Source organism: Zootoca vivipara, chromosome 2 (assembly GCF_963506605.1).
Source record: "Zootoca vivipara chromosome 2, rZooViv1.1, whole genome shotgun sequence".
Classification (NCBI taxonomy): domain Eukaryota; kingdom Metazoa; phylum Chordata; class Lepidosauria; order Squamata; family Lacertidae; genus Zootoca; species Zootoca vivipara.
This window is the reverse complement of record NC_083277.1, coordinates 62,380,556-62,406,849: the sequence shown is the minus strand read 5'-3', so window position 1 is coordinate 62,406,849 and position 26,294 is coordinate 62,380,556. Positions and strand designations below refer to the sequence as shown.

General features: G+C 44.5%; 1 protein-coding gene across 1 annotated transcript in view; it reads right to left on the bottom strand.

Annotated features, from left to right (window-relative positions):
• The window catches only part of GLRA1 (glycine receptor alpha 1), an 84,896-nt gene that overhangs the window by 38,433 nt on the left and 20,169 nt on the right, over positions 1-26,294 (bottom strand). Inside the window, exons 2-3 of the mRNA XM_035105715.2 lie at positions 13,279-13,409; positions 889-956 (exon numbers count right to left, since the gene is read on the bottom strand). Of these exons, the coding sequence (XP_034961606.1) occupies positions 889-956; positions 13,279-13,409 (199 nt within the window). The remainder of the gene's footprint in view (positions 1-888; positions 957-13,278; positions 13,410-26,294) is intronic.

Below are 26,294 nucleotides of genomic sequence, written 5' to 3'. Positions count from 1 at the left end.
CACTTGCCACCTCAGTGTGGACAGCATTCCCAGCTTCCACCACTCATGGGGATCACATGAGCAAGTGTGTCTTTCTACCAAACTAATACGATAAGTAAAGGATGCAAATAACATATATGCATTCCATCATTCTCCCCTACAGAACAAAGGGTGCTTTGCAATAAGAAACAACCTAATCATGATTTTAGAACTGCCCTCAACACAGCAACTTGTCAACATGGTAGGAGGGTCGGCATTTTTACATCCCCCGAAACCTGGATGAATTTAAAATAGTGTTTAAATTTCACCTAAATGTATCCAAAGGGTTGAATATATTTTGAAACCTGTAGAACCCTTTGGAACTCTTGAGCTTTCTGGTTTTTTGTCCGGTTAGCAAAGTAGATTACATTGCTGTTAGCCAGGTTTGTTGTTGTTTTCTTCCCCAGATGCTGCTCTGGGAAGTAGCACGGCTTCCAGAGAAGCCCAGGCACCCATTTCATTTGCAGCTTCTGTGTGGAGAGATTCTGCTCCTAACACAAAACCCTGACCCATCCTGTCAGCATCGATACAGTGAGCTTGCTCCCCATTGCTGACAAGGGAAGAAAAGGGGGAAACATGGGAACAGAGAGATAATCACTTATCTTTTCTAGTGCGTGAAATGCAAATAACACATGCTGCTTATAGTACTTGTCTCATGACCTACGGCAGTGTTTCTCAACCAGTGTGCCTCCAGATGTTTTGGGACTACAACTCCCATCATCCCTAGCTAGCAAGACCAGTGGTCAGGAATGATGGGAGTTGTAGTCCCAAAACATCTGGAGGCACACTGGTTGAGAAACACTGACCTACGGTATAGTACTTGTCTCATGGATACGGTATGCACAGGTTCCATATTTTGTTGTTACTCACCATAGTGGTTTCTGCAATAGATCCAAAGCTGTTGATGAAAATATTGCAGCTGACATTCACTGGAGGGCCTGCAAAACAAGTGAAGGTTGATCAGAAGTTCAGTGTGCCACCTAGCAAAAGTAGACCCTGCATTCAGCAGGCTTTGGCACCACCTGAGCCAAACCCTTCTTCCCACTCAGATTTGATGGGGGCCTTCAGATTGTCACAGTTTTGGAGGGAGAGATTCAAGAACATACTGGAGCTTTTGGTTTGTGCACTTAAAACAGATTAAAGGGTTTTGCTCCCCAAGAGCAATAAATTCACTTAAAAATAAAAAAAAGAATTAGCCATTTTGTGGTTTGAAAAGTGAGGGGGGGGGGAAATGCAATGAAAAGTATGATAGGAATGGATGAATAAGAAGATGTATGAACACCCTGCAAGCAGATTGCGATGAATGTTTGTTGATGTAGCACCTCCCCACAAACAAATCAGAATGAATGCTGAAAGAAAACCAGATATAATCTAACCTCTAAATAAGCTCTGTGCAAGCAAATAAGGATGAACGTTCAATAAACAAGTTGTCTGGCACAAACCTATATTGATGTGATTTCTGTCAATCTGTTTTTGACATGGGATATTGTGTTAAGGGTTGGTTTTTGCAATATGTTCTTAATATTTCAAAAAAGGACCAAAAAACCCCATAATGGCCAAGCTTTTGCTTGTTCTTAAGAACATAAGGAGAGCTGTGATGGATGAGATCAAAGACCCATCCAGTCCTGTATCCTGTTTTCCCAGTGGTCAGGCAGGTGCCTATGGGAAGACTGCAAGCAGGACCTGAATACCACTTGTGACTTCCACCAACTGGTGTTTGTTGGTTGCATGTGCACAAAGCTCACACATCTAGTAACTGTACACATCTAAGCTTCCCATCCATGCATTCAGTGAGATGGCACGGAAAGGGCTTTTATGTGTGCCTCTGGAAGGTAGGGAAGAATTATATAACCTAAGGACCATCTGATGCTGCGGCCACTGTTTTCTGGTCAATTACAGTGCGTGGAGCTCAATGGGCATTAAGGCTTGGATCAATCCAAGTGTTCAGGAAGGGAGCTGTTTTTTGCCCAATCTTCTTTTCACACCATTCACTTTTTCAGAATCAGCCTTATTAGATAACAGGAAGGGACGTGGAGTAAACTGAGCATGGAGTTACATCACCTAAAGACCTTTAGCTCATTGCATCTAGATGATAAAAGTCTGAGAAATCACTTCGGACAAAAAGGACAGAAAGCTTAGCATGCCCTTTCCAATCAGTGAGTGACAAAGGGCACCCAGGACAGGGAAGCAGTGGGGAGGATTCCAGTCAGAGTGAAGATTAGAGGCAGAGGCCTGACGATCTGGCAGCGCATGCTAAAATGATCCGAAATGTGCCACTCAGAGCTTTGCTCCATTTCACCTTTGTTTTAATACCTGTTATTACTTACAGTTCTACCTTGGAGAGATTACAGGATTAAGCAGGCCAGCCACCCTCTTCCAAATATAAATATAAATCTTTTGTGAATAGCAGCAGCAGACTGCAAAATTCAGTGAGGATAATGTATCAATCTATATTCAGGGCTAGGCTCTGGATGACTGCGCATGAAGGGGAAAAGGGCGAGGAGAGCTCCATCCCGCTTCAAAGGTCTTGCTGGGAAACAGCTGTAACTGGCAGTCTAGACACACTGAATTCCTCCAGGATTCCCGTATGGAAGCAAAGGTCTGGCTCACACATGCATGTCAGTAAAGTGATTTTCCTACATTTGATTGCTGTACCCTTGAACTTTCAGCGTTCCACACATGATTACTGCAGGAGTGTGCCAGGCTGCTGACAGGCTTACAAAGGTCCTGGTTCTAGGTTAGCATTAATCCGGGAGCAGGTTTCACTACAGTAAATGAGCCTTATGTTCAAACTAACATCACCCCAGACTTCCTCAGGACCCAAACTACCTGTGTCTTTAATCACACCGTTTGCTTGTGTGTGCAAGCTTTGTCTTTTATAAATTGCCAGGGTGAGGTCCCCTGTTTGTGTGGGGAGAGTAGTGAAGCTTTCACCTTTTCCTCCTTGCTGTAATGCTGATCTGGATTGGCCCCTGTGTGCCTGCAATTTGCATTGAAGCAAATGGGTGTTTTTATTTCAATGCAAATTGTCGGTGTGGAGAACCCAATCTGGATTGGCATACGGTGAATAGTAAATGAATAAAACTTCCTGACCGCTCTCACCCTCCCATGTAAAGGTGCTGATCTGGCTCAGTGATGCAGCCCTTGGAATTTTTCAAAGAAAAAGCTTGTGGTCAAAGGCAGACTACACACTTAAAGTCATGCATAAAACAGGAAGCTCTATGATAACATAGCAATCTCTGCATACAGAGATAAAAAGGGTCTGTGGAAACACTTATTGAGAGGAATAGAGACCACTGTTGCACACTCGGGTGAAAACATGCCCACCTCTGTGTGCAGATAACACAGATAGTAAAGGTAAAGGAACCCCTGACCATTAGGTCCAGTCGTGACCGACTCTGGGGTTGCGGCGCTCATCTTGCGTTATTGGCTGAGGGAGCTGGTGTACAGCTTCCAGGTCATGTGGCCAGCATGACTAAGCCGCTTCTGGCCATTCAGAGCAGCACACGGAAATGCCGTTTACCTTCCCGCTGTAGCAGTACCTATTTATTTACTTGCACTTCGAAATGCTAGGTGGGCAGGAGCAGGGACCGAGCAACGGGAGCTCACCCCGTTGCAGGGATTCGAACCACTGACCTTCTGGTCGGCAAGCCCTAGGCTCAGTGGTTTAACCCACAGCGCCACCCGCGTCCCAACACAGATAGTAGCTGCTATTATTGCATGAAGGTGTGTACGATTGCAAACTGCTATGTACAATAGTACATTCTGAAACATGACCCCTGTGCATTTCAAATGCTGGATGTGTATGCAGCTGGCAGAGGCTATCCAGGGTTTCAGATAGGAAGTCTATCATAGCTCTACCTAAAGCTGAAGATTGAACCTGGGACCTTTTGCATTCAGAGCAGATGCTCTACCACTGAGCCACAATCCTTCCTTATCTTTTCTCATTCTTGTCTCACTGCAAGACAATGTGCCATTTAAAACCTAAGTACTCACATATATTAACAAATGCTGATGAGCTGTTGCCACTTCCTCCTTTGGGAAGAGCTGGCAATATTATAGCCTTCATTTTAGCTGCAGGCTGGAAGGCCTCAAGGTTTAGTGTATCTGAAGCCTTTCTTTAAAAGTGCCCGACGTTTGCCAGATGTGAACGGAGAACTAATGTCTTTCCCAGCTTTTGTCTGGCAGTTCATATGCAGCAAATAAACTTCACCATGCTCCAGTGCTCTCACTACGGGTGGCTGTATTGAAAGCTATGGCCCCTGGCCACCTGGAGGCTGCATCAATTATGGTAAAGGATGTTTTCCTTGTCCTTCCCCACAAAGCTGATATAAATTCTATGCTATGGATTCTGGGTTTCCAGGTTGAACTCAGCTGAGTGTTAAAGGGGAGGTATCTTAAGTAATCCCTGATCTGAAAGTCCCTGCTTGAATTAGGTACTTTCTGTAACAGGCTAGGAATCATGCCATAACTGTTCTTTTTTTCTTTTTCTTTTAATCTGGTTTAAGATCATAAGGGTAATATGCTATGTTGGTTCAAGCTCCACAAAGCTGGGAAATTTGAAGTGAAGACTGATGCCTACACGGGTGTGCTGCATGAGCAACAAGGCTTGTGTTTGCTTACTACTTACCTTCCATGGACCCACATGGAATGTCCCTTAGTTTTTAAAGACCCAACCCTTGATTTCCATTCTGGACATGGGAGGAATAAGTAAACACTGGCATTTTCTCCCCCTGTTTCTGTTTTTCTGTTATTCTCTGACACCCCTATTCATGAGTATCTTCCCCTGCAGAATATAGTACAGTCGTACTTTGGAAGCTGAATGAAATCTGTTCCAGAAGTCCATCCGACTTCCAAAACGTTCAACTTCCAAGGCGCGGCTTCCGATTGGCTGCAGGATCTTCCTGCAGCCAATCAGAAGCTGCAGAAGCCGTGCTGGACGTTCAGCTTCCAAAGAACGTTTGCAAACTGGAACACTCACTTCCGGGTTTGCGGCATTCGAGAGCCAAAACGGTTGAGTACCAGGGCGTTGAGCTTCCAAGGTATGACTGTACTTGGTAGGTGGGGACAAAGATTGTATCCTTGTCACATGGAAAAAAAATATGTTTCCTATCCAATTCTGCTTTGATATGTATGCATGGCAATATGGAGAAGGGGATTTGGAGGGAGATGCGTTCATGATGATCTTAGATCTACAAACAAACAAACAAACAAAAAAACTGCATGTGGGGATTGATCCCATACATTTCAATGGTTTGCAGATTGGAAGTGCTGGAAATGGCCTCTGTCTATGCTCTCACAGGGTTTTGTTGAGCATGGTTTGGGAAAACAGAAACTGGGGTTGTAGGTTGGTCTATTTCTGGTCAGTGTCAATTTCACATGCATTTCCTAAGATGCTTCCATCCTGTTTCCACATTAATAGTGATTTAACAACAACACTCTATATGAACATTTGCATTAAAAGAAACACATCTTTAAATACATATTTTATCTCAATGTACACAATTCTGAACACATTTTATCCTAAAATACACTTTTGTAAAGGATTTTGGTTCACTTTCTAAGCCAAGGACTATACTGCAAGATTCAGAGGCATGCAAAATCTGATTACATTCAGAGCTGTGTACGAGGTGCGAATTAAGTCGGTTCATTTAAAAAATGCAGACTAAACAAAATCCGCCCCCCATCCTGAAACTGCTTCTCCTCCTAGCTTAACTCATCTGAAACAGTTGTTGTGAGGAAACAGTGTGATGTATGTAGCCACCTAGGTAGCCTGGGTTACAAATGTGACATATAAACTAGCAATATTGTTCCAGTTCTCACCATCTCTATTTTCTGCATGAGCTCAGGAAGAATATTTAAGAAATGAACACTTCCAGACTGTTGCTATTTTTGGGTGGGGTTCAATCATGTCCCAGCAAATGCAGGCTGCACAATTATAGTCAACAAGGAGGGCTTGCACAACAATGCTGCTTTCCCAAAAGATCAGAATTTTAATGGTAAGGAATATGATGGGAAGATGTGCTGGGTAACACTTGCCACGACACATCATCTAACTTCCCTGTAAACAAATCAGAATGAATGCTCATTAAATAGCCAGTGTCCTCTAATTTCCCTGTAAACAAGAATTAATGCTCAATAAACAGATCATTTGAAGCGCCCACTGCGGGTTTCACCCACAAAAAGGGTTTTTTCTCCTCCCCCTTGCTTTTAATTTTAACTATCATGAATAAAGAAACTGATTCTGGGCGGCCATGGTATTATTTTCATTTAAATCTAAACCATTAAAACGCCTCTGTGACTTATTGCTGGCACATTTAAATGATGTGCTCAGAAAGCTACAAACTCAAGTTCTGCAAAGCTGCTGCTGTGACTTTCATATAAATTGGATACTGATTTATGTGTGACAGATGAAGCCAGCAAACTGCCCCCATGGGGGGGGAAGGTGCAGTTCATTGAAATAAATCTGAAATTAAATTATCTTGCATAAAATTACAATACAACTGCCTTGAGCAGAAGGGTAATGTATATATTTCATTAAATATTAAAGTTTAATTTCTTTTGTGTATACGTGTGTGCTGGGACGGGAAGACCTTCCTGCGCTGCATTCTTTTTAACCCTCTGTTGGTTTTCTCCCAGTATTTGAAGCCTTCTCTTTAGCTGGGTAGCCAGGCATATTTGTGTCATAATGGCAGAAAATGGGGGGCCTTTTACAGCCTGAGAGCTGCATTCTCTTCCCAGGAATCTTCCAGGGGTCCCACGCCAGTAGTGGGCAGGGCCAGAGACAAAGGTGGGTGGAGCCAGAGGCAGACTTCCAGGATTCATTCCAGCCCACCAAAGACACCCAAGGAGAGTGAAAAGTGAGGCCAGTATGGGTTGTGTGGCCTGGAAAGAGTGCTGAGTGCCAGAAAGAGAGAGAGCGATGTGAAGGGTTCACAGTTGGCCCCTTGGAACTGAAGTATCTGAACCTCTCATCTGTGGCTTATAGAAGCCAATGGCAAATTTAATCTTGCCTTTTGTATGGCAAGGGTTGTATGCAGAGTAAAGGTAAAGGTAAAGGTACCCCTGACCATTAGGTCCAGTCGCGGACGACTCTGGGGTTGCGGCGCTCATCTTGCTCTATAGGTCGAGGGAGCCAGCGTTTGTCCGCAGACAGCTTCTGGGTCATGTGACCATCATAACTAAGCTGCTTCTGGCAAACCAGAGCAGCACACGGAAATGCTGTTTACCTTCCCACCGGAGCGGTACCTATTTATCTACTTGCACTTGATGTGCTTTCGAACTGCTAGGTGGGCAGGAGCTGGGACCGAACAATGGGAGCTCACCCCGCAGTGGGGATTCGAAACGCCGACCTTCTGATCAGCAAGCTCTAGGCTGTGTGGTTTAGACCACAGAGTAGGCTGACTGAAATGAATGGGCATGGCCCACTTAGGTCCTTTAATGGGTCTACTGTGAGTGGCACTTAATTGGATGCAAACCCATGAGTTTAAACCCCCAGCCTTGGCCCAGACTCTCTGTCAAACTCAGCCTCCCACTGGTAAACACCACATATCCAGGTGCCATGTGGTAGCAGCTTCAACAGTGCCGCATGCTGCCTAGAACTGTATGGCGAAGTGCTCATCCACAGCCTCTGAACTAGGAGTGGGAAACCCGTGATATTTCAGCTGTTGCTAGCCTACTCCTCCTTATCATGGGTGGAACTGGAGGGAGTTGTAGTCCAGCAACATCTGGAGAGTCACAGGTTCCCCACTTGCAGTTCAGAACCTTCTTGTGGGTAACCCTAAACACACGGTTTAATCTAGCATTATGGACCACCTACCCACATTGCTTGAAAATCTGCTGAAGCAAAAGGGTAACGAGACTGCACTTAACCACGTGATTGGAAGCTACAGAATATTAGCTCCACTTCTTGTGGTTGCAGGTACTGTGTGGCAAACTGTTAAGCAGCTACTGTCTGGTCTTGTTTATGCATACTCACACCACTAGTTCACTGAAGAAGACTCCCAAATCCAGTTTCAGCAGACCATATCAGCTTTGCTGGGCTTTGCCTTGCAAGTTTCCAAAGCCCTGAGCATCTAGAGCTGCTTATTTTAGTCCATGTGTGAGCAGATTTAAGCTGGCAGTTTCTGGGGTTTGCTGTTGTTGTTTCTGTTATATTTAGCTAGTGAATTGGATTTCGACTTAATTTCAGCAGAAGGTTTTGAATGTATTCTGTTATACTTCCTCTCAGCCTTTGAGGTCGGGTGATTTATAAATTCAACACAATGAATAATAACATGCCTCTTTGCAACTGGACTGCAGGAGTAATTGCAGTAGTTAATAGTTCCTTGGTGTTCAGCACAGTTTGTTTATTTGCTCCTCACAGCACAGACGACCACACATTAGATACTGAAGCCAACAAACACAGCTTGTTGATTTGTGTCACCATCATCATTAGTTACCAGGGAACCATTAAGGATCTCAGAAAGGGATTCTTCCTGCTCAGGATTGCCATATTTCAGACCAGAACACCCCAGAAGTTGTTGAGCTTCTTCTTATTTTTTACGAAAACTACAAAAATGTGATTTTTTTTATTGACTTGCCTAAGATCCAGGACAAAGCGCCGCCTTTTGGAAATGCCCCCCAGACATAAATGCCAGGATGTATGGCAGCCCTATTCCTGCCCTTTGGTGGGGTGTGTGTTTGCCCTCACCCTTCCTTTTTCAAAAGATGTGGGTGATTGGTTCCCAAAGGGAGGGGGAATTATGTGGGGCCTGGTGGCCAATTTGGAAGCAGTTGGGAACTTGCCTTTATAAGCCTGCTCCTCCTCATAGCCTTTTTCCTGTGCCTTCTCTCCCTCATCCTATGTAGTATGGTGCTTTAGCTAGCTGCGTGTTGAAGGACCTGAGTAGGATTTTTTAAGGGTTAGGGGAGAGTCTTTGATTAGCCCTTATAATTCCTCCTTTCCCCACCTATTCCACACTGCTGGGACTAATTCAATTGACAAATTGGTGAATGGCAGAGAGGAGTTTCTCATGGAGCACTGAATCTGGGCAGATGCGGAAGTGAGGGAGAAAACCGTAGGCACTATTGAGACAAAAGCACCCTTTAGGGGTTTGCCAGTACTTTATCCCTGCTGGGACTTGTGTGGGTGCGTGGGTGCCCTTTAAGTCTGATATGCACACTTTGAGTGAACACTGGATAGTGGGTTTTATATTCATGGCTCACCTAGTTTACTCCTCATCCTTCATTGGGGAAACGCAGCTTGTGTTGTCTGCATCACATGCCCAGCGATCTGGAGGGATCTACCAGAGTTAGAAGAAATCCTCACCTGCCCATGCTTTTTGATTTTGGTTAATTTACTTGCAGTTTCTCCAACTTGCCATATTTTAATAAACACAACCTTTACCCCAATGTTTGACCTCACGACCATAGCTGCCAAGTTTTCCCTTTTCTCACGAGGAAGCCTATTCAGCATGAGGGAATTTCCCTTAAAAAAAGGGAGAACTTGGCAGCTATGCTCACGACTCTTCTTTTTGGTTGCCAGGGCAGAAGCAAACATTACAATCAGATTTGGGAGGTAGTGGCAGAGGCAGCTGGCGCACAGTAAGGAGAATGACTGAGCTAAGTGTAGGCGAGTGCCTCACCCTAAGTTCTCCACTGGCCACATGGGATCCCCGTGGGATAGAGGGAAGGGTTCACTGTGAGCACAGCCATCTCGGCTCTGTTGACAAGCCGCAACGTGGCTCCAGGGAAGTGGCAGCTGTGAGAGTCGGACTCCAATTGTATCTGGGGCACCCAAGTTTGCGTGTCTTTATGGGTAACTTGATGTTCAAAGGCTTGAGATGGCTCAAGGCTCATCATTGCTAAATTTGGATATGAGGATCGGTCATGGAAAAAATAGAAACTTTCCCTTCTGCTCAGCCTCCCGGGGCAGTTAAAACACACAGACACACACACACAAGCACACACTCCATCAGTTTGGGCTAATTGTTTTGCACCTGATTGCATAGTTGCCCTTCCACGTGGCACGATTGCTCTCAAGAATGAAAGGTGCATTCTAATGCCACAAAATCAGATTCCTCACTTTGCTTAACCGGGACGTGTTTCGTGTTATAACAAAAAAGGGCTCGCACACAGAGCAGCTCTTTTTGGCCAGTCTTGCCTGGGTGAGTGCTCTGGCAAAATGCAGAGTGACTGCCCAAGGCTGATGTTGGAGCAGCTGCTGCATATTTGTCAAAGGGCAAATTCTTTCATGTGATATGAAATTGTCTCAGATAGCTGTGGGTTTACTGCAGCAGTGGACAATCTAAAAGCACCTTAACTCTGATCCCTTCCTCTTCGCCCCCCACTAACTAAACTGGTGAGCAGGAAACCCTAGTGCAGCGCCAGTGGTGTTTTGTTTTGCAATAAAAGCATCATCTTCCCCAACCTAGTGCCCTTCAGATGTTTTGGACGACAAGTCTCATCAGCCCCGGAAAGCATGTCTGGGGATGATAGGAGTTGTAGTACAAAACGTTTGGAGAGCAGGTTGGGGAACACTGTCATAAAGTGTGGAAATAATACATGCTTCTAAACCTCTGTGTATATGTGTAAAAAGTCCCAGATATATGTACATGTGTATTTAACAGTGCATACTAGCTTGTGCTACCCGGGCTGAACCAATACATTTTGGCGCCTGAGGCAAACCCCAAAATGGGGCACACCCTCCCTCCCAGGGAAGGAGGGGTGAGTGAATATCTACTTCAGGAACAAGAAAGGGGGCAGAGAAAGATCTACATCTGCCCCTGTGGATCCTGCCACCTTTGGCTGTCACATGAGGCTTGCCTCATGGGTGGGCCGGCCCTATGTGTCTTCCACACTTGACACATTTCCTGCAGAAATAATACCACTTTCCTGCAGCAATCATAATGTGTAGTAGCATCCATAATTTAAATACATGTACATATTAATTCCATTTCACCTTTTCATCTCTTCTTCTTCCTTCTGCCTGTCAAAATGTGTATACATTTACTTGTGCTTCATATACCACAAAAGATGAGTCATGAATCTTTATGGCTACATTGGTTGATTGGCTGTGCGCGAGAGAGAGATTGGGTTCATAGTTATGATGAATGGTGCCACAAAAAAGACAATGATTGATGTGTGTGTGGTTTTAGGTCAAATGCAGGGGAGCTTTGACTGAAAAATAAGGAAAACCCCATGAAAAGTCTGTGGGTAGGGAATGACTCACACTCAAAGTAGACCTGTTGAAATCAATGGACAAGTTAATCATGGACTGACTCAGATTAACTGCGTCAGACCAACATGGCTACCTACCTGAATCTCAGATCCATTGATGAATCTAATTTTAGTATGGCACATTTGGATAGAAGCCTGTGAATTTCACAGCTGTTTCTAGCAAGATGTTGAGATTATGCATTATAATCCTCCGTACTGCCAGGAGATGCTTACAGCTAGTTGTGACATTAAATTAAATGCAGAGGCTATAAGGGGAGTACGTAATTGAAATATATGGGATTTTGCATAGATCGGAAAACATGGTGTGTAAATATGGTATCCTTTTAGCATATCACGACAGCTAAAAGGCAGCCAGTCAAAATTAAATCAGCGTGTGGTAGTTTGTAAACAGGCAAGCGATGACGCCCCCACCCCAGTCCCAACAAAGTACATTTGTTTCATGGAAGTCTGCCATAAAAAACATTATAACTAACTCTGGATAAGATCCTCTTTTGTGGGCAATCATAATTTTGATGACTAGTGGGTAGGATACTCACTGGAACCATTGATATGCTCAGTGGGTGCCTATTACATTAAACTGCTGGAAAATGGGAGTGGATGGCAAGGAACAGAATACTAAGAACCCAGGACTTTCCATTGTAGACAGAACATTGTGCTAAATAGATGCTTAAGTAGTTTCTTGTGTCTCTTTATAAATCAACACCATTCTGTGGAGGCTTTCAAGGATTTGAGGGAAATGAATATATATCCTTCCTTTTTCATATTTTATTTAGTTGCTTTTCTGATAGGATGCCATACCAACAAAATATGAACAGAGATGATACAATAAAGAAAAAATATCTTTTTTAAAAAAGAAAAAGGTATCTTTTTTAAGATTTCAAAGAAGAGACAAAAATTCAGAAAACATTCCTTGATCGACTTCCTAGCCTATCCTTCCATGGCTCCTTTTATTCCCTCTTTCCCCCACATTTTCTTAGTTCACACCATGAACTAAGAAAACTGCTTTTATATACTTTATTTCTTTCTTACTCTGCTGAAAATCTTACCATCCTGCTAGGTAAATTGTTTGCTTATAATACTTTCCCATATATTCCATAAACTATATCCAGTCCTCTCTAAATCTTTTATTGTTTTGATTTCTTATTCTAATGGTCATCCCTGCTAGCTCCACATGTTCTAACAGTTTAATGTGCTAGTCCTCTTTTGTTTGTACTTTATTTGTTTTCCAATTTTTGAGCTAATAATACAAGGGTGGCTATTGTTGCATATAGAAACAGATTTTTTCTCTCTCTCTCTTTTTGGAGAAATCTATTGTTATTAACCCCAGGAGCAATGCTTGTGGATTTTTAGAAAAGGATTTTTTTAAAAAAAGGATTAATTCAGTATAAATCATTTCCCAATAAAAATTATAAATTATAAATATATATCCTTCCTTGATAGAAATTCTCAGTATTTCGTTTGCATGGCTCTTCATCCTATCCAGAAAACAGGCTTAGGCTAGGTCTACACAAGAAGAAAAATGAGCTGGACATAAAGGGGAAGAATGGATTGAGACACTGAGACAGTCCAGAGGAATCATATTTTTAATGCTCTCATATGTAATACACTCTCTCCCTCTCTCTCTCTTTCCCTCCCTCCCCTCTCTCTCTCTCACACACTGCAAGTAGATATCTAGTGTGGTAGGGAAACATTTCTCCTTGGAATGCTGGCTTTCTGATTTGTAAATCTTTTGTTCGTTTTATGAGGGTGAACATTTAGAATTTCTTGTCAGTCTCCGAAACTTAAACCGTTTCAGTCCATTCTATCACCTCAGAATTCTTAGGCTTTATCCTGCAACATTTGTGGATTAGCTTCGATAATGAGCTGCGGTCACAGGAAGAAGAGGAGGAATCGAAGAAACACAGGGCAGCAATTAATTACCTAGGAGCAGGGTCTAGCTCTGTTGTCCCACAAACAGAATCTGGTGAAAACAAGCCCAAAGTTCATGTTCTGATCTAAAACAAAATGGAGGTGAAAAATAAACCAAGAGTGACTGCATACCTTTAAAATTGGGCCTGATTCTGGCATCGTATCCTGATGTCCTTCCCATCAATTTGTCCAGGAAATCTGAAGGGGACATAAGTTTAGGAGCGGATCGGGCTGCTGCTCCAGTTTCTTTGGAAGCGGCGAGGCTGAGCCAGAAAAGAAGAGAGCAAGCAGAGATTTAATTAGAAGCCTTTTCTTCTCCTTTTGAAATTGTATCTTTTGCCCCATGTTGTGAGGATCTGGGATCAGAATTCATTGCAGCTAGCACACTGTTCCCATTATAAGCCATGGCAAATACCTCTGTGGGTTCTTAATGAAGCTGGTCTCTGCTAATTTGTTTGCTCAGCCCAAACATTCCCAAACACAGAATCACAACTGCTACCCAAGATCAAGCAAGATGACGAATGAAGACAATCCTTCTGCTAATTTAGGTACAGACCTGGAGGCCGACTTAAATCAGAAATGTGAACTTTGGCATTGTATCCTGGTGGGAAAACACACTTTGCAAAAATTGTTTCGTTATGAAGCATCAATTACCATGTAATTACATGGCAAATAACAGAGGAGAGTGTGCAGTATGTTGACATTTTCATTTTCTAAAGAGTGGGCAGAGTGTGTGAGCTCTGTCATCTTCCATTTGCTTTAATAGGTAGTTGGAGCAACACTTCAGGGGCCTGTGATTTTTCCTATCTAGGTTAGTCATTATTCATCAGAGAAATTTGGCTGCCATGCTGGGATCAAGATATCTCAGTCTTGATCCCAGCTCTCAGTTCTCGGTCTCAAATCCAAACCTACCAAAGACCACCGAGATCAGATTTAACATTGGCCTTCACCCCTCTGCATCAGTTGGAGCATTACAGGTGAGCATGTCTAGGTCCTGTTGAAATCAGTACATTTCACGTACTTGCAATTTGCTCACCCCATTCAACTGAATGGGATGTAGGTGAGACTTGCCTCCTCTTAATCTGAACCATAATGTTTAGTCTGGGAATTGCATTAACAACAACAACAATTTACAACAATTTATTATTTATACCGTGCCCATCTGACTGGGTTTCCCCAGCTACTCTGGGCGGCTTCCAACAAAAAATTAAAAATACATTAAAACATCGAACATTAAAAACTTCCCTAAACAGGGCTGCCTTCAGATTTCTTCTAAAAGTCAGGTAGTTTTTTATTTCCTTTGGAGGCCATTCCACAGGGTGGACACCACTACCAAGAAGGCCCTCTGTTTGGTTTCCTGTAACCTCACTTCTCACAGTGAGGGAACCGCCAGAAGGCCCTCGGAGCTGGACCTCAGTGGCTAGGATGAATGACGGGGGTGGAGATGCTCCTTCAGGTATACTGGGCCGAGGCCGTTTAGGGCTTTAAAGGTCAGCACCAACACTTTGAATTGTGCTCGGAAATGTACTGGGACCTAAAAGGCATGTAAGTCTAAACAATGAAACAACCCACAAGGAACTAAGTATTAGGAATTTGACTGTTAGGAGTGTGTGGAATATGAAGGTACCCATCTGACATCCAGACCTCATCCCTTCATGAGTTTTACTGATTCAACTTCTAACAGCTTGGTGTTCAGACAATGAGGATTGGCTCTCTCCTCCTTCCCTTTATATCTGAGATGGTGTTCAGACAATGAGGATTGGCTCTCTCCTCCTTCCCTTTATATCTGAGGTGAAGGTGTAATCGTGAACAACTTCAGAAGGGCTGGGAAGTGAGTTAAGGGACTAGATCTCATGGGGATTGTGTAAATCATTCACTTTGCAGGATGAGCTATAGTGAGAATCCAATGTACAAATCCTGCAGCACCTTCCTAGGAAATAGAGGCATAAAAATGTATTGGATTGTATTCAAAGTTTGTACTGATGCACCATTACAGTAAACTGCATCCACCTTTCAGCACAGAAACATCTCCCATAGCAATACTCATTTAGTTGGGGAGTTTTGCCTGCTACTTTTGCCCAAGAGAGACTCCTTCCTTCTCTGTGGGCTGAAAAGAGAAATCATTCAAACATTTGTCTACCTGTAGATTACAGTAGCTGATTGAGCTCATTGAACAGACTGACAAAAACTAGTTTGGCCAGCGGAGGATGTGAGGGCCAGAACAGATCACAGTTGCATAGCCATGCTTCTATAGGTTGATTATAGGGAGATTGTGTTGCCTGAGGGGTCAGGGCCAGATCTAGGTTCTGGGAGGCCCTTCGCAGGATGTCCTCAGTGGCCTCCCTCCCTCAGAAGAACCTAATAGGAACCGGCTGAATCAAGCCAATGACTCATCTAGTCCAGGTGTCTTCTGGGAAGCCCACAAGCAGAGCCCAAGCACAACAGCACTCCACTCACCAGCGACTCCCAGCAGCTGGTATTCAGAGACATACTGCCTCTAACAGCAGAGGTAGAGCATAACCATCATGACTAGTAGCCACTGACAGCCGTATTCCCCCTGAAATGTGGGGAGTGCTGTCACATTCTGCATCTGATTGGCCACTGCTTTGGGCTAGATCAGGCATCCCCAAACTTCGGCCCTCCAGATGTTTTGGATTACAACTCCCATCTTCCCCAACCACTGGTCCTGTTAGCTAGGGATCATGGGAGTTGTAGGCCAAAACATCTGGAGGGCCGCAGTTTGGGGATGCCTGGGCTAGATGTCTCATTGGCCTGACCTAGCAGGGCTCTTTGCTTCTTGTGTTCAGAATGGGAAGGGGAGGGCAACAACATGGAGGAACAAGACAGAGGATTCTTGCGTTCATCAGGGGGCTCACTGCTGAGGTGTTGGCCTAACAATGCCAGTTCCTGGTGTTGGCTCTAGCGAAGAATAATTGGGTGAAAAAAAAGACGCCGTTGCCAGTCCCCTAGAGTAGAAACGCACACCTTTTGTCAACAGCAATAATTTTCTCAGATATTTAACAACACTCTTGAATTGGCTATGTTTGACGAGAGTAAAACAATAATGGCCACAGCAGTTTCTTTAAATACAGAATATTTTCTACACAAGGCAGGTAAAGCAAACCTATGACTCTCATTAAAAAACAGAGAAAGTGTAGTTTATATCGATATAAATATAGGAAGCTACTTTATACCGACCATCGGCTCATCTAGCTAATCTACACTGACTGGCCGCTTCTCTCTCAGGTTTCAGGATGGAGACATTCCTAGTCCTACCTGGAAATGTGGGAAATCAAACCACAGATCTGCAAAGCAGATACTCTACCATGGAGGTACTGCCCTTCCCCTACATAAAATGATTGCCCACCTATTCAAAAGTCACAGGTAACCAGTGATTTAAAGGAGATAGAATCCACATGAAGTACAATCCTGCCAAATTCTGGCTGCAATGGTGGGTGGATAGCAAAATGCCCAGTTTCACATTCCAGCCCCTTGACCTTCATGAACACTCTGTGACGTCCAGGGAATTATTAATGGGGTAATTTCCTGCAAATTACAACTGACTGCTCCGAGTTTATTCTCTGTCCCCCTCCTTTAAATTTGTTTTACCTTTGTTTCATCAGTAAAGATGTTGCTCTGCCTCTGGAAGGTACGGATTTATGACCAGAAATGATTTGGAATATGAAATGAGGATTCTGTTTGCCTGCACTGCTCTTTCACAGAGAGTGCCTCCAGCTCTGGAATGAGTTCATTTATTGTTCATTTAAGGTGATACATAGATCTAGGGTGCATTCTACCAAGCACTGCTTCCTTGGAAGAGCCATTTATTTTCATGAGAATAGTGTGAGAAAAGCATCTGACGGACTCCACATTTGAATCTCAGGCCAGTGATTCCTTGAGGATGTAGATATTCCAGACTAAGCATGGATCTTTTCTGCTGGTAAAGCATTCCTTATTCACTTCAGTGGAGAGGAACCTTCCCCACCTCCCTGACAAACACATCAAAATATGCTGTTTTCCTAGGAATGAATAGACAAAGACATCTTAGAGAAATACAGGTGCTTTGTGTGTATGCTGGCGTACACAAGAGCACGGGGGCTCTATTAATCAGGAGAACAACAAACAAACAAACAAACAAACAAACAAACCAATAATATTACTTATACCCCACCCATCTGGCTGGGCCTCCCCAACCACTCTGGGCAGCTCCCAATAGAATAGTAAAAACACAATAAAAGATCAAACATTAAAAACTTCTCTAAACAGATGTATTCCAAAAGTCAGATAGTTGTTTATTTCCTTGATGCCTGATGGGAGGGTGTTCCACAGGGTGGGCGCCACTACTGAGAAGGCCTGGTTCCCTGTAACCACACTTCTCACAGTGAGGGAACCACCAGAAGGCCCTCGGCGCTGGACCTCAATGTCCGGGCAGAACGATGGGGTTGGAGCTGCTCCTTCAGGTATACTGGGCTGAGGCCATTTAGGGCTTTAAAGGTCAGCACCAACACTTTGAATTGTGCTCGGAAATGTACTGGCAACCAATGTAGGTCTTTCAGGACCGGTGTTATATGGTTTCATGAAAATTGGAAGGTGACCCAGTCCCTCAACACACTTGAAATCACACAATCCCGCCAATGCCTCCCAACCCCTCCACAGATACACCAACCCTAATCTGTGACCCCCACTTTCCACCTTGACAGAGGCCCTACCCCTCTCACTTGGGCCCCCTCCCTTCCTCCCCTCTCTCTCGGGACTCACAACCCCCCCCCCCGCACCACCCCACTGATGGTCTCCACTAGGGTGATGACTTTTTCATTTTTTCCCCTCAAAAACTATTTCCTGTAGCACAAATGGATGAACTTTTGCATATTAATGACTAAAATGAGGTATATTCCATTGAAATATTAAAAAAGGTTACGCACAAACCGTTTTTATTTTTTTTGTATGCCGTTTTACCATTTCATAAAATTGTATTAACAATTCTATATATATTTCGTTTCAAATTTGGACACAACACCACATTCCACAATGGGGAGTGTTCTTAGCAACATCAGGTATACAAATGTCACACCTGCACAAGGTAAAAGCCCCTTTTTGGGACCTCAAAACTCAGCCAGCAGACCCTGCCGCATAGCTGCCAAGTTTTCCCTTTTCTCGCGAGGAAGCCTATTCAGCATAAGGGAAAATCCCTTTAAAAAAGGGATAACTTGGCAGCTATGCCCTGCCGGACATGCTGGGAAAAGAACCTACAGGAGAGGTAGCAAAACATTGTCCTCTAGCGGCGTCTATACTGTTACTGCAGCTAAAAAAAGCTTCCTTGTGTGTTTGATGACCCTATATAATGTTGTATATATGTGACTCTAAAGCTTGGGTTCAATTTTATATCTGCTTACAGTGACTTCAAAAATGGTCAAAAAACTGATAAATAAAATTTTTAAAATCATTTTGTGCGTGAGGTTTTATATATATATATATCAAATCTCTTCGAAAGTAAGATTTTATCTAATCTTTAATGAAAGCTCATCAAATTATGATACAGGGAAATGAGGTTGTAAAAAAGTCATCACCCTAGTCTCCACTCTTGTGCACCTTCACCCACCACTGCTTTGCCTCTCTGCCCAGTTGCTCGCCAGCCCACAATACACACATGCACACACATGGGGGCTGCCGTGAGTGGTTTATTTTTTGCAAGGTCTGATCTCATGATGTACTTCTGGAAACCGGTGTCGCTCAGAGGTGCAATGTCAGGAGTATGGGCAGGAGTCAGGCTCTGGGGCCTGTAGTGCTTTGCAGGACTGGGGCCTGCCTCAGCTTGTGCTGTAGAAGCAGGGAGTGGCCACTCAGGTGAGGCCTCAGCTTGTGCTGGAGAGGCAAGGAGTGACCACTCAGGTGAGACCACTTGATATCTCACTGCATCTGGTGGCAGGAGCTGGGAGGGATAAAAGCTCAGCATTTCCCTTCAGCTCTTTGCCACAGCAACGCTACCCCTGCCTGGTTGCATCTGGCCTCTTGCTCCTTGGACCCTCGCCTTTGCCAACGCCTTGATCCTTGACCCTTGGACCTTTTGCCTTGCCAACGCCTTGCTCCTTGACTCCCAGACCTTCGCCTCTGCCTTGCTCCTTGACCCTGCGACTGCCTGCTGCTGGACCCTCAGCCCTGCACCTGTTACTGCTTCTACACCACCATCTTGCCTCTGGTCCTGACGTCCTCAGCCAGGGCTTCAACCGCCCGCCGACCGGACCGTGACATGCAAGCTGAGAGCACAGCACCCAAGAACATGTGTCCTTTTCAGCCCACACTCTTGCAGGAGCCAGAAGACTTGTGCGAGAGCACGGGGCGAGAAATTAATATTCCGGGATGCAATGGCTTCTGTAATTCTGAGATGTCCCAGTCAAATCGGGGTGTTTATGGGATGTATTATTTCTCTGAAACGTACTCTAAATATTGTGAGGTGAGAAAGGAGGCAGGTTGCCTGCACTTTTGATAACTATGCAGGAGAGGGGATTTTGTCAGGTAGACCTTGAATCATCTGGCTACCCTATCCAGATCTGGCTGCACAGATTTGTATGTCTGCCTGTGCGCCTGCGCATATGTGCAAAGGAATAAGGAATCACTTGTTTTAGAGAGGCCTGGACAATTATTCCACTGGAAGCAGATATCTTCCCTAGAGCAATATGGGGGAATAGGCTGCGGCTGCTTTAAAAATTGGTATCTTTGCTTTGCAAGCTCAGGAGAAAACGGGGAGAGAGGGAATCAATACTGGGCTGTAAATCTGCATTCCAAAAGAGGTTCTGCATGGAAATGAGCCTGGAGAAAAAAAATTCAATTAAACAGCAAATGAGTTGGTGCCCAAAGAATCCTGCCAGTTCAGCAGAGAGGTGCCAGAAAATGCAATATACTGATTTCTTCTCATTAACTACGGGCTATAGGAAGACCATAGGGAATGATGCAATAAAATATCTAGGAGTTTGGGGTTTGTTTGTTTTATAAAACAACAACTCCAAAGGTATTAGATGCATAAAGCTTAGAGTTTTCTTTAAAATGTGATAAAGGCCCAAGCTAAATAAGATGGTTTTCTTTTCATAGGGACACAATGTATTCTGGTACGTTAGGAATGTGAAAAGGCAGTAACTGGCTAGCAAACCAAACAGTACTGGAGTTTGTGCTACTTTAGTCTGATTAGTGCCCCTTACATGTGTCTAGCTTTATCCAGAGCAGCTGCAAATTATGACTATATTGACTGGGGGATGACCAAACTAAGACTATTCGTAGCTACTAGCTATGATGGCTACGCTCTGCCTCCATGGTCAGAGGAAACATTGTTTCTGAATACCATGTTCTAGAAACCAGAGGAGGGGAGTGTTCTCATATCTGGTTATCCAGAGGCATCTGGTTGGCCACTGTGAGAACAGGATGCAGGACTAGATTGCTGGACTCTTGGCCCAATCCAGCAAGCATATGATCTTATGTTCTAAACTAATCAGGGTTCTGGAATGACCAAATCCTTAAGCCTTTGTTTCTCATTTTACTCTTTGTTCTTTTCCAAGCAGCTTGGTTCTCCTCTCCTTATTTAATCCCCACAACCACCTTGTGAGGTAGATTAACCTGAGAGGCAGTGACTAGCCCAAGGTGACCCAGTGAGCTTCATGGCCAAGTGGGGATTAGAACCCTGGTCTCTCAGGTCCTAGTCCGACACTCTAACTCAGGCATAGGCAAACTCAGCCCTCCAGATGTTTTGGGACTACAATTCCCATCATCCCTGACCACTGGGATGATGGGAGTTGTAGTCCCAAAACCTCTGGAGGGCCGGGTTTGCCTATGCCTGCTCTAACCACTACACCACACGGGCTGTCTTACTGCTTTTTTATTGTTTGTGTTAAACACACAGGTGTTTAAAGGGGTGTAGAGTACACGCTGGCAAAACCATTCCTGCCTACAACAGAACCTGATACAGGTTTAATTAATAAAGTCACAAAATTTCTCATTATCAGCACTGCTGCTGCTGGATCACATTCCTTTTATGGGGTTTCTTGTATGGATGCTTGGTATTTAATTAGGAGAGAAGAAACATAAAAATAAGGGGAGGGCATTTTCCATCTTCCTTCTTCTTTCACTGCTGTAAATCAGTGTGGGAGATTCCTTTCATTGGAAGTACCCTGCAGCCGTCAGCCTAATTCTAAGCAGGTGCCAAGGAGAGGGAAATATGGGGTAGGGTGATGGGCAGTAGAATGTGAGAAGTATAGGAGCAACCCTGGTATGTATGTATGTATGTATGTATGTATGTATGTATGTATGTATGTATGTATACTGCCATACACCTGTAGATCTCATAGCATAGCATAAAGCAACTTTCCCTGCATATTCCTACTGGAAAATCAAAAACACAGTAGATGATGTATGTATGTGCTGTAAGCCGCCCAGAGTGGCTGGGGAAACACAGCCAGATGGGCAGGGCATAATTAATAAAATCATCATCATCATCATCATGTGAGAAGAGGAACCAGAAGGATACCCTGGTGGATCAAAGTAGATCATATGATTTGCAGAAAACCGGGAGAGGGAGAACCACGTATGCTACTTTGAATTCCTGGGAGGAAAGGCAGAATATAAATACCATGAATGAATAAATGTGGCAGTAGAAATGAGAGAGAGAGAGAAAAGGGGGTGGATTGCCAAGTGGTTGTTTGCACATATGCATAGTGTTTTCCATTGAAAATTAAAAATAAGGTTTACAGAGAGCTGAATTCCTGCACACAGTAAGTCCATAATATTACAGTCAAAGCCTTATTTAGTTTCTGTGGAGTCAAACACAGCATGCTCACATAGTACATATAGGAGAAGTTACTTTGAAAAATGTTGAGAACGTACGTGTGCTCCTTTTGCCACCACTGTTGCTGTTGCATTTTGTGACACTACCACAGCCTTTACTGAAATCTAAGAATATTCTCTCCTCCACTTTTTGGATTTGGCCAGAGACAAGAGCAGTGACTGTACCCACAACAGTAGTTACCAAGATGCTAACTAATGGGACTTCCTGGTCTTATGCACAGGCCCGGCCCTACGTGCAGGCTGGGTGGCGCAGGGCACTATGGCGCCGGCCCACCAGGAGGGCGTCGCGAGCTGCGCCCACCCGCTGGCTGACCGGTCCGCCGCGCAGCTGCGCCTGCCCGCCCGCCTGCCACGCAGCAGCGCCTATTGCACCCACGCTGCGTGCGGTGCCCACCCGCCCACCGCGCTGGGAAACGGGGTGGGAGGGCGCCGGAACGGGGCGGGAGGGTGCCGGAGGGATCCGGCGGGCGCCGGAGGATTCGGCACACCATGGCGCCGGGAGCGCTTAAGACGGCGCTGCTTATGCATAGGTGGATTTAGGGGAGTGTGACTGGTGGTTCGGTCACACTGGGTTCAGAGCCTGAGGGGCATCACAACTTTGATGCAAAAAAGAAGGTGGGGTGCCGAATTTTGATGTCACAAAGAGTGCTACTGAAATTTGAGACTCCAGTATCCACCACTTCCTTGTAGATCCAATTGCTTCTGTCTTTCAATCCTCTATTTCAATAGGAATACATGATTGCTGTTGATTTTGGTTTGCTCTGGGGCTATTAGTACTGATCCAGTTGTCTGCTGCAATTGGTATTTTTATTGAATTTTATCAATGTTTTAGATTCCTTATGTGGATTTGATTTTAGTGCCTTTTTACTGTAAACTGCCCTGATCCCTATGGAGGCAGTGGAAGATACCTTTGTGACAAATATTACAGTATAATAAAATGGCCCACATATGGGTTTTCTGGATAAGTGAGGTTTTGTTGCAGTCAGAAAGGCAGTGTAGCCTACACATGCAACCCACTTGTTTTTAAGATGTGAGCTAAATAGGGGTCTCTTTGGAACCCATTCTTAACAACTGGATATTCATTTGGCTGTTTGCTGCCTGATCATTTCTAAAGTTCCATGTTGCTTAGAGGTAGTTTCAATTGATTGCTTACCTGACCAGTGATTCTTGGGCTTCAAGAGATGAGTTTTTGGCAATGACACAAGAAAGTGATTGGAGATTATTTCATGTTGATGTGAGCAAGCAGCTGTCTTAGCCTGTATGCAGAGGCGTAGGAAAGGGGGGTGCGGTGGTTGTGGACCGCCCTGGGTGTCATCCGTGAGGGGCTGATAAAATGGCAAAAATGTGTGTTTTTGAAAAAATAACTCCCGCACCCACCACACGCCCCTTTCTACATCACTGCATGAGCACTCTCCCCTCGAGTGATTTCCAAACACCAACAGCATTGCTGCCTCCAAATTTGCAGGCAGAGCACAGCCTTTAGGGCTAGTAGCCTTTAACAGCCCTCTCCTCCATGAATCTGCCTAATTCAGAGGCGTAGCTAGGTGAGGTGACACTGGGTGTCACAGTGTGGGGCCTGCAGCATGCTTGAGCCACACATCTCTCCTGAGGGGGAGGCAGCGGGTGGACCATCTGCAAGCTCTGCACTGCTTTTTTGAGCAGCTCAGGGCTTGCATCTGCCCACTGCCTCAGCCACCCTACAGCTGAGGGGGAGGCTGCGGACAGACTCCACGCAATGCACCCTGCTTTGGCTCGCCCTGCCCCCATGGGCAGCTTGCCCTGCCCTCATGGGCAGTTCACTCCACTCCTGACTGCAGGGCGCGTGCACTGCCCCAGGCACCCGAGCGGCTAGCTACGCCGCTGCCTGAATGCCACAATGGAATCTGAATGGCACAGCTGAAAATGCAAGGTTCCTGCAACTTATCATCAGTCCTTTGAATCAGTTAGTCTTCTAGGCAGGGCTGGATTTTGCAAAATGCCATTGGTTACAGTTGCAGCGAAATGGAGGCATCTGCAAATAAGGTAATTAGGGCTACCATTTTTTACTTGCAGGCCTCAACAGAGGATGTTTTGCTTCCCCATTTGCTTTCTGCATTTTGTGGGTGGGGAAGGTCTGCAGAGGACTTAGCTAACTCTCCCAGGGTCAGAGTCTGGCACTCTAACCATTGCAGCACACCAGCTCTGTCATCTGCAGTGCTTCCTGAACATGGAGATCAATGTTGCAATGGGGTAGCTGAATTATTTCTTAAAAATAACAGGCCATTCATACAGTGGCTTCCCCCATCCGTGGCAGATGACTCAGGCACATTTGTTTTGTAAACCCTTCCTTTCCATAGAAAAGCATGTGGACCTTAGCTGCTCTGAATGGTGCTACTAGTTGTGAGCATTTTCACACTTTTTCTGTCAACTGTCAGAAGCTTTCTCTTTTCCAACATTGCTGAATGTCATAATATTTTGCATCGTATCCAACCATCCTTCCCCACCCATGGCCACTCATTCAAAAATAACGCACCAAGAAACCAGTGTGTCTGCAGCTCTGCTCTTAAGCTTGCTGAGGGCTGGTCCATGTTAGAAAGTAACCTCCATGCTTTGCTGGTCAATGGCCACCACTAGAAGGGTAGCGGTCAGGAGGTGCTCACAAGGAGTCATTATTAAGATGAACTGCTACCTATTGTAGGAGCCCAGCACAAGTCCAATCTGTTTTTGACGCAAACGGTTCTTTAGATGGAAGCAAGTTCTACCTGGAATTAGATCTCAGTGATCACTATGCAACTGCTGGGGACTCAAGTTAACACGGCCTTCACCAACCTGGTGCATTTCCGATGTTTTGGACTACAACTTTCATCAGCCCCACCCAACACGGTGCAATCTGATACCTGCAGAGGACCTAAGCATCATTATTTGAATGTCTGCAATCCCCTCTGCCATTCCATTGTAAGACTGTGACCAGATGCAGACTCCATGGCTTCAACATCACTCCCATTCCCCCCCTGCTTTGCTTACCAGCTAAAACACTTGCACACTATTCTGTGATGATTTGCTTGCCCACATAAAGGCATTTGTCATTTTTTCCTTGTGATCCAACACAACTACATTGACTTCTTGTGTGCCTTATTGCTTTGCCATAAATCCACCATTCTTGAATAATCTTTTGTTCAAAGGTAGGAAAGCCATCAAGAATACCAGCTGATGTTCATCTCTTATGTTGCTGCCGCAACTCAAGAAGTATGTTGCAGAGTGAAACAAGTTTCAGAAAAAGACAACCAAAATAAATAAAAAATGGGGCTGGAACATCTCTCCTAGGAGTACATGTTACAATATTTGGAGCTTTTCAGTTTAGAGTAAAGGCAGCAATTGGGAGAAGCGTGAGAAAACTAGGTACGATGCTGTGAATGTAGACAGGAAGAGGTTTCTCCCTATCTCATAATACTAAGACCTGGAAGATTTGCGACAAAGGCAGTAATTCTTCACACAGCACAAGATGTCACGATAGCCACCACCTCGGAGAGCTTTAAAAGGGGATTAGCACATTTGTGGAGGATAAGGCTAAATTACCTCCAGCATCAGGGATACTATGCCTCTGAATGCCAGTAACTGGAAAGGAAAAATGGAGTGGATGCTGTTGTGTTTCAGGTCCTCCTTGTGGGCTTCTGATTGGTTACTGTGACAACAGGATGCTGGGCTGGATGGGCCTTTGGTCTGATTCCACCAGGCCTCCTTTTACTTCAAGCAACTTTTCATCACAATATAAACCCATCTTTCATAAATATATTCAAGTGGTTTCTGTTTGAAAGGGGAAAGCGGGGTATACAATTTTGTATAAATAAATAGCTCTCTCAGGCGGCTTACAAAGCGATGTTCAGTATCACTGGCAAATGGAAGTACAGGAAAATAATAATCAGGGACATGCCTCATAAATATGCCAAACGAGAAAGCAAGACACCATTTTTAATTATAGTTATCTGCATTCATTCCTGTTTTGTGCACCAGTCTCAACTGGTGAGCTCCCTAACTTTGCTCATTCAGTAATGGATATTATCATTTAAAATAAGTGATTAAATGGTATATCCTGGTATACATCTATCAGCTCTGATATTCAATGTAACATACAACATGGATCAGAAATTGGCCTTCTGAATATTTTCATATGGCATCTCAGCATCATGCCCTCTGTGCTCTGATTCAAGGAGAGTGTCCCTCCATTTTCTCAAGATTGTATCTGAAAAACAGAACCTGTTGGCACCATCCTAAATGACTCTTGACACTTTTGGAGCTGCTTTAGCTATTCTTTCCTTCAAACACATCTCCTCCTAACCTGC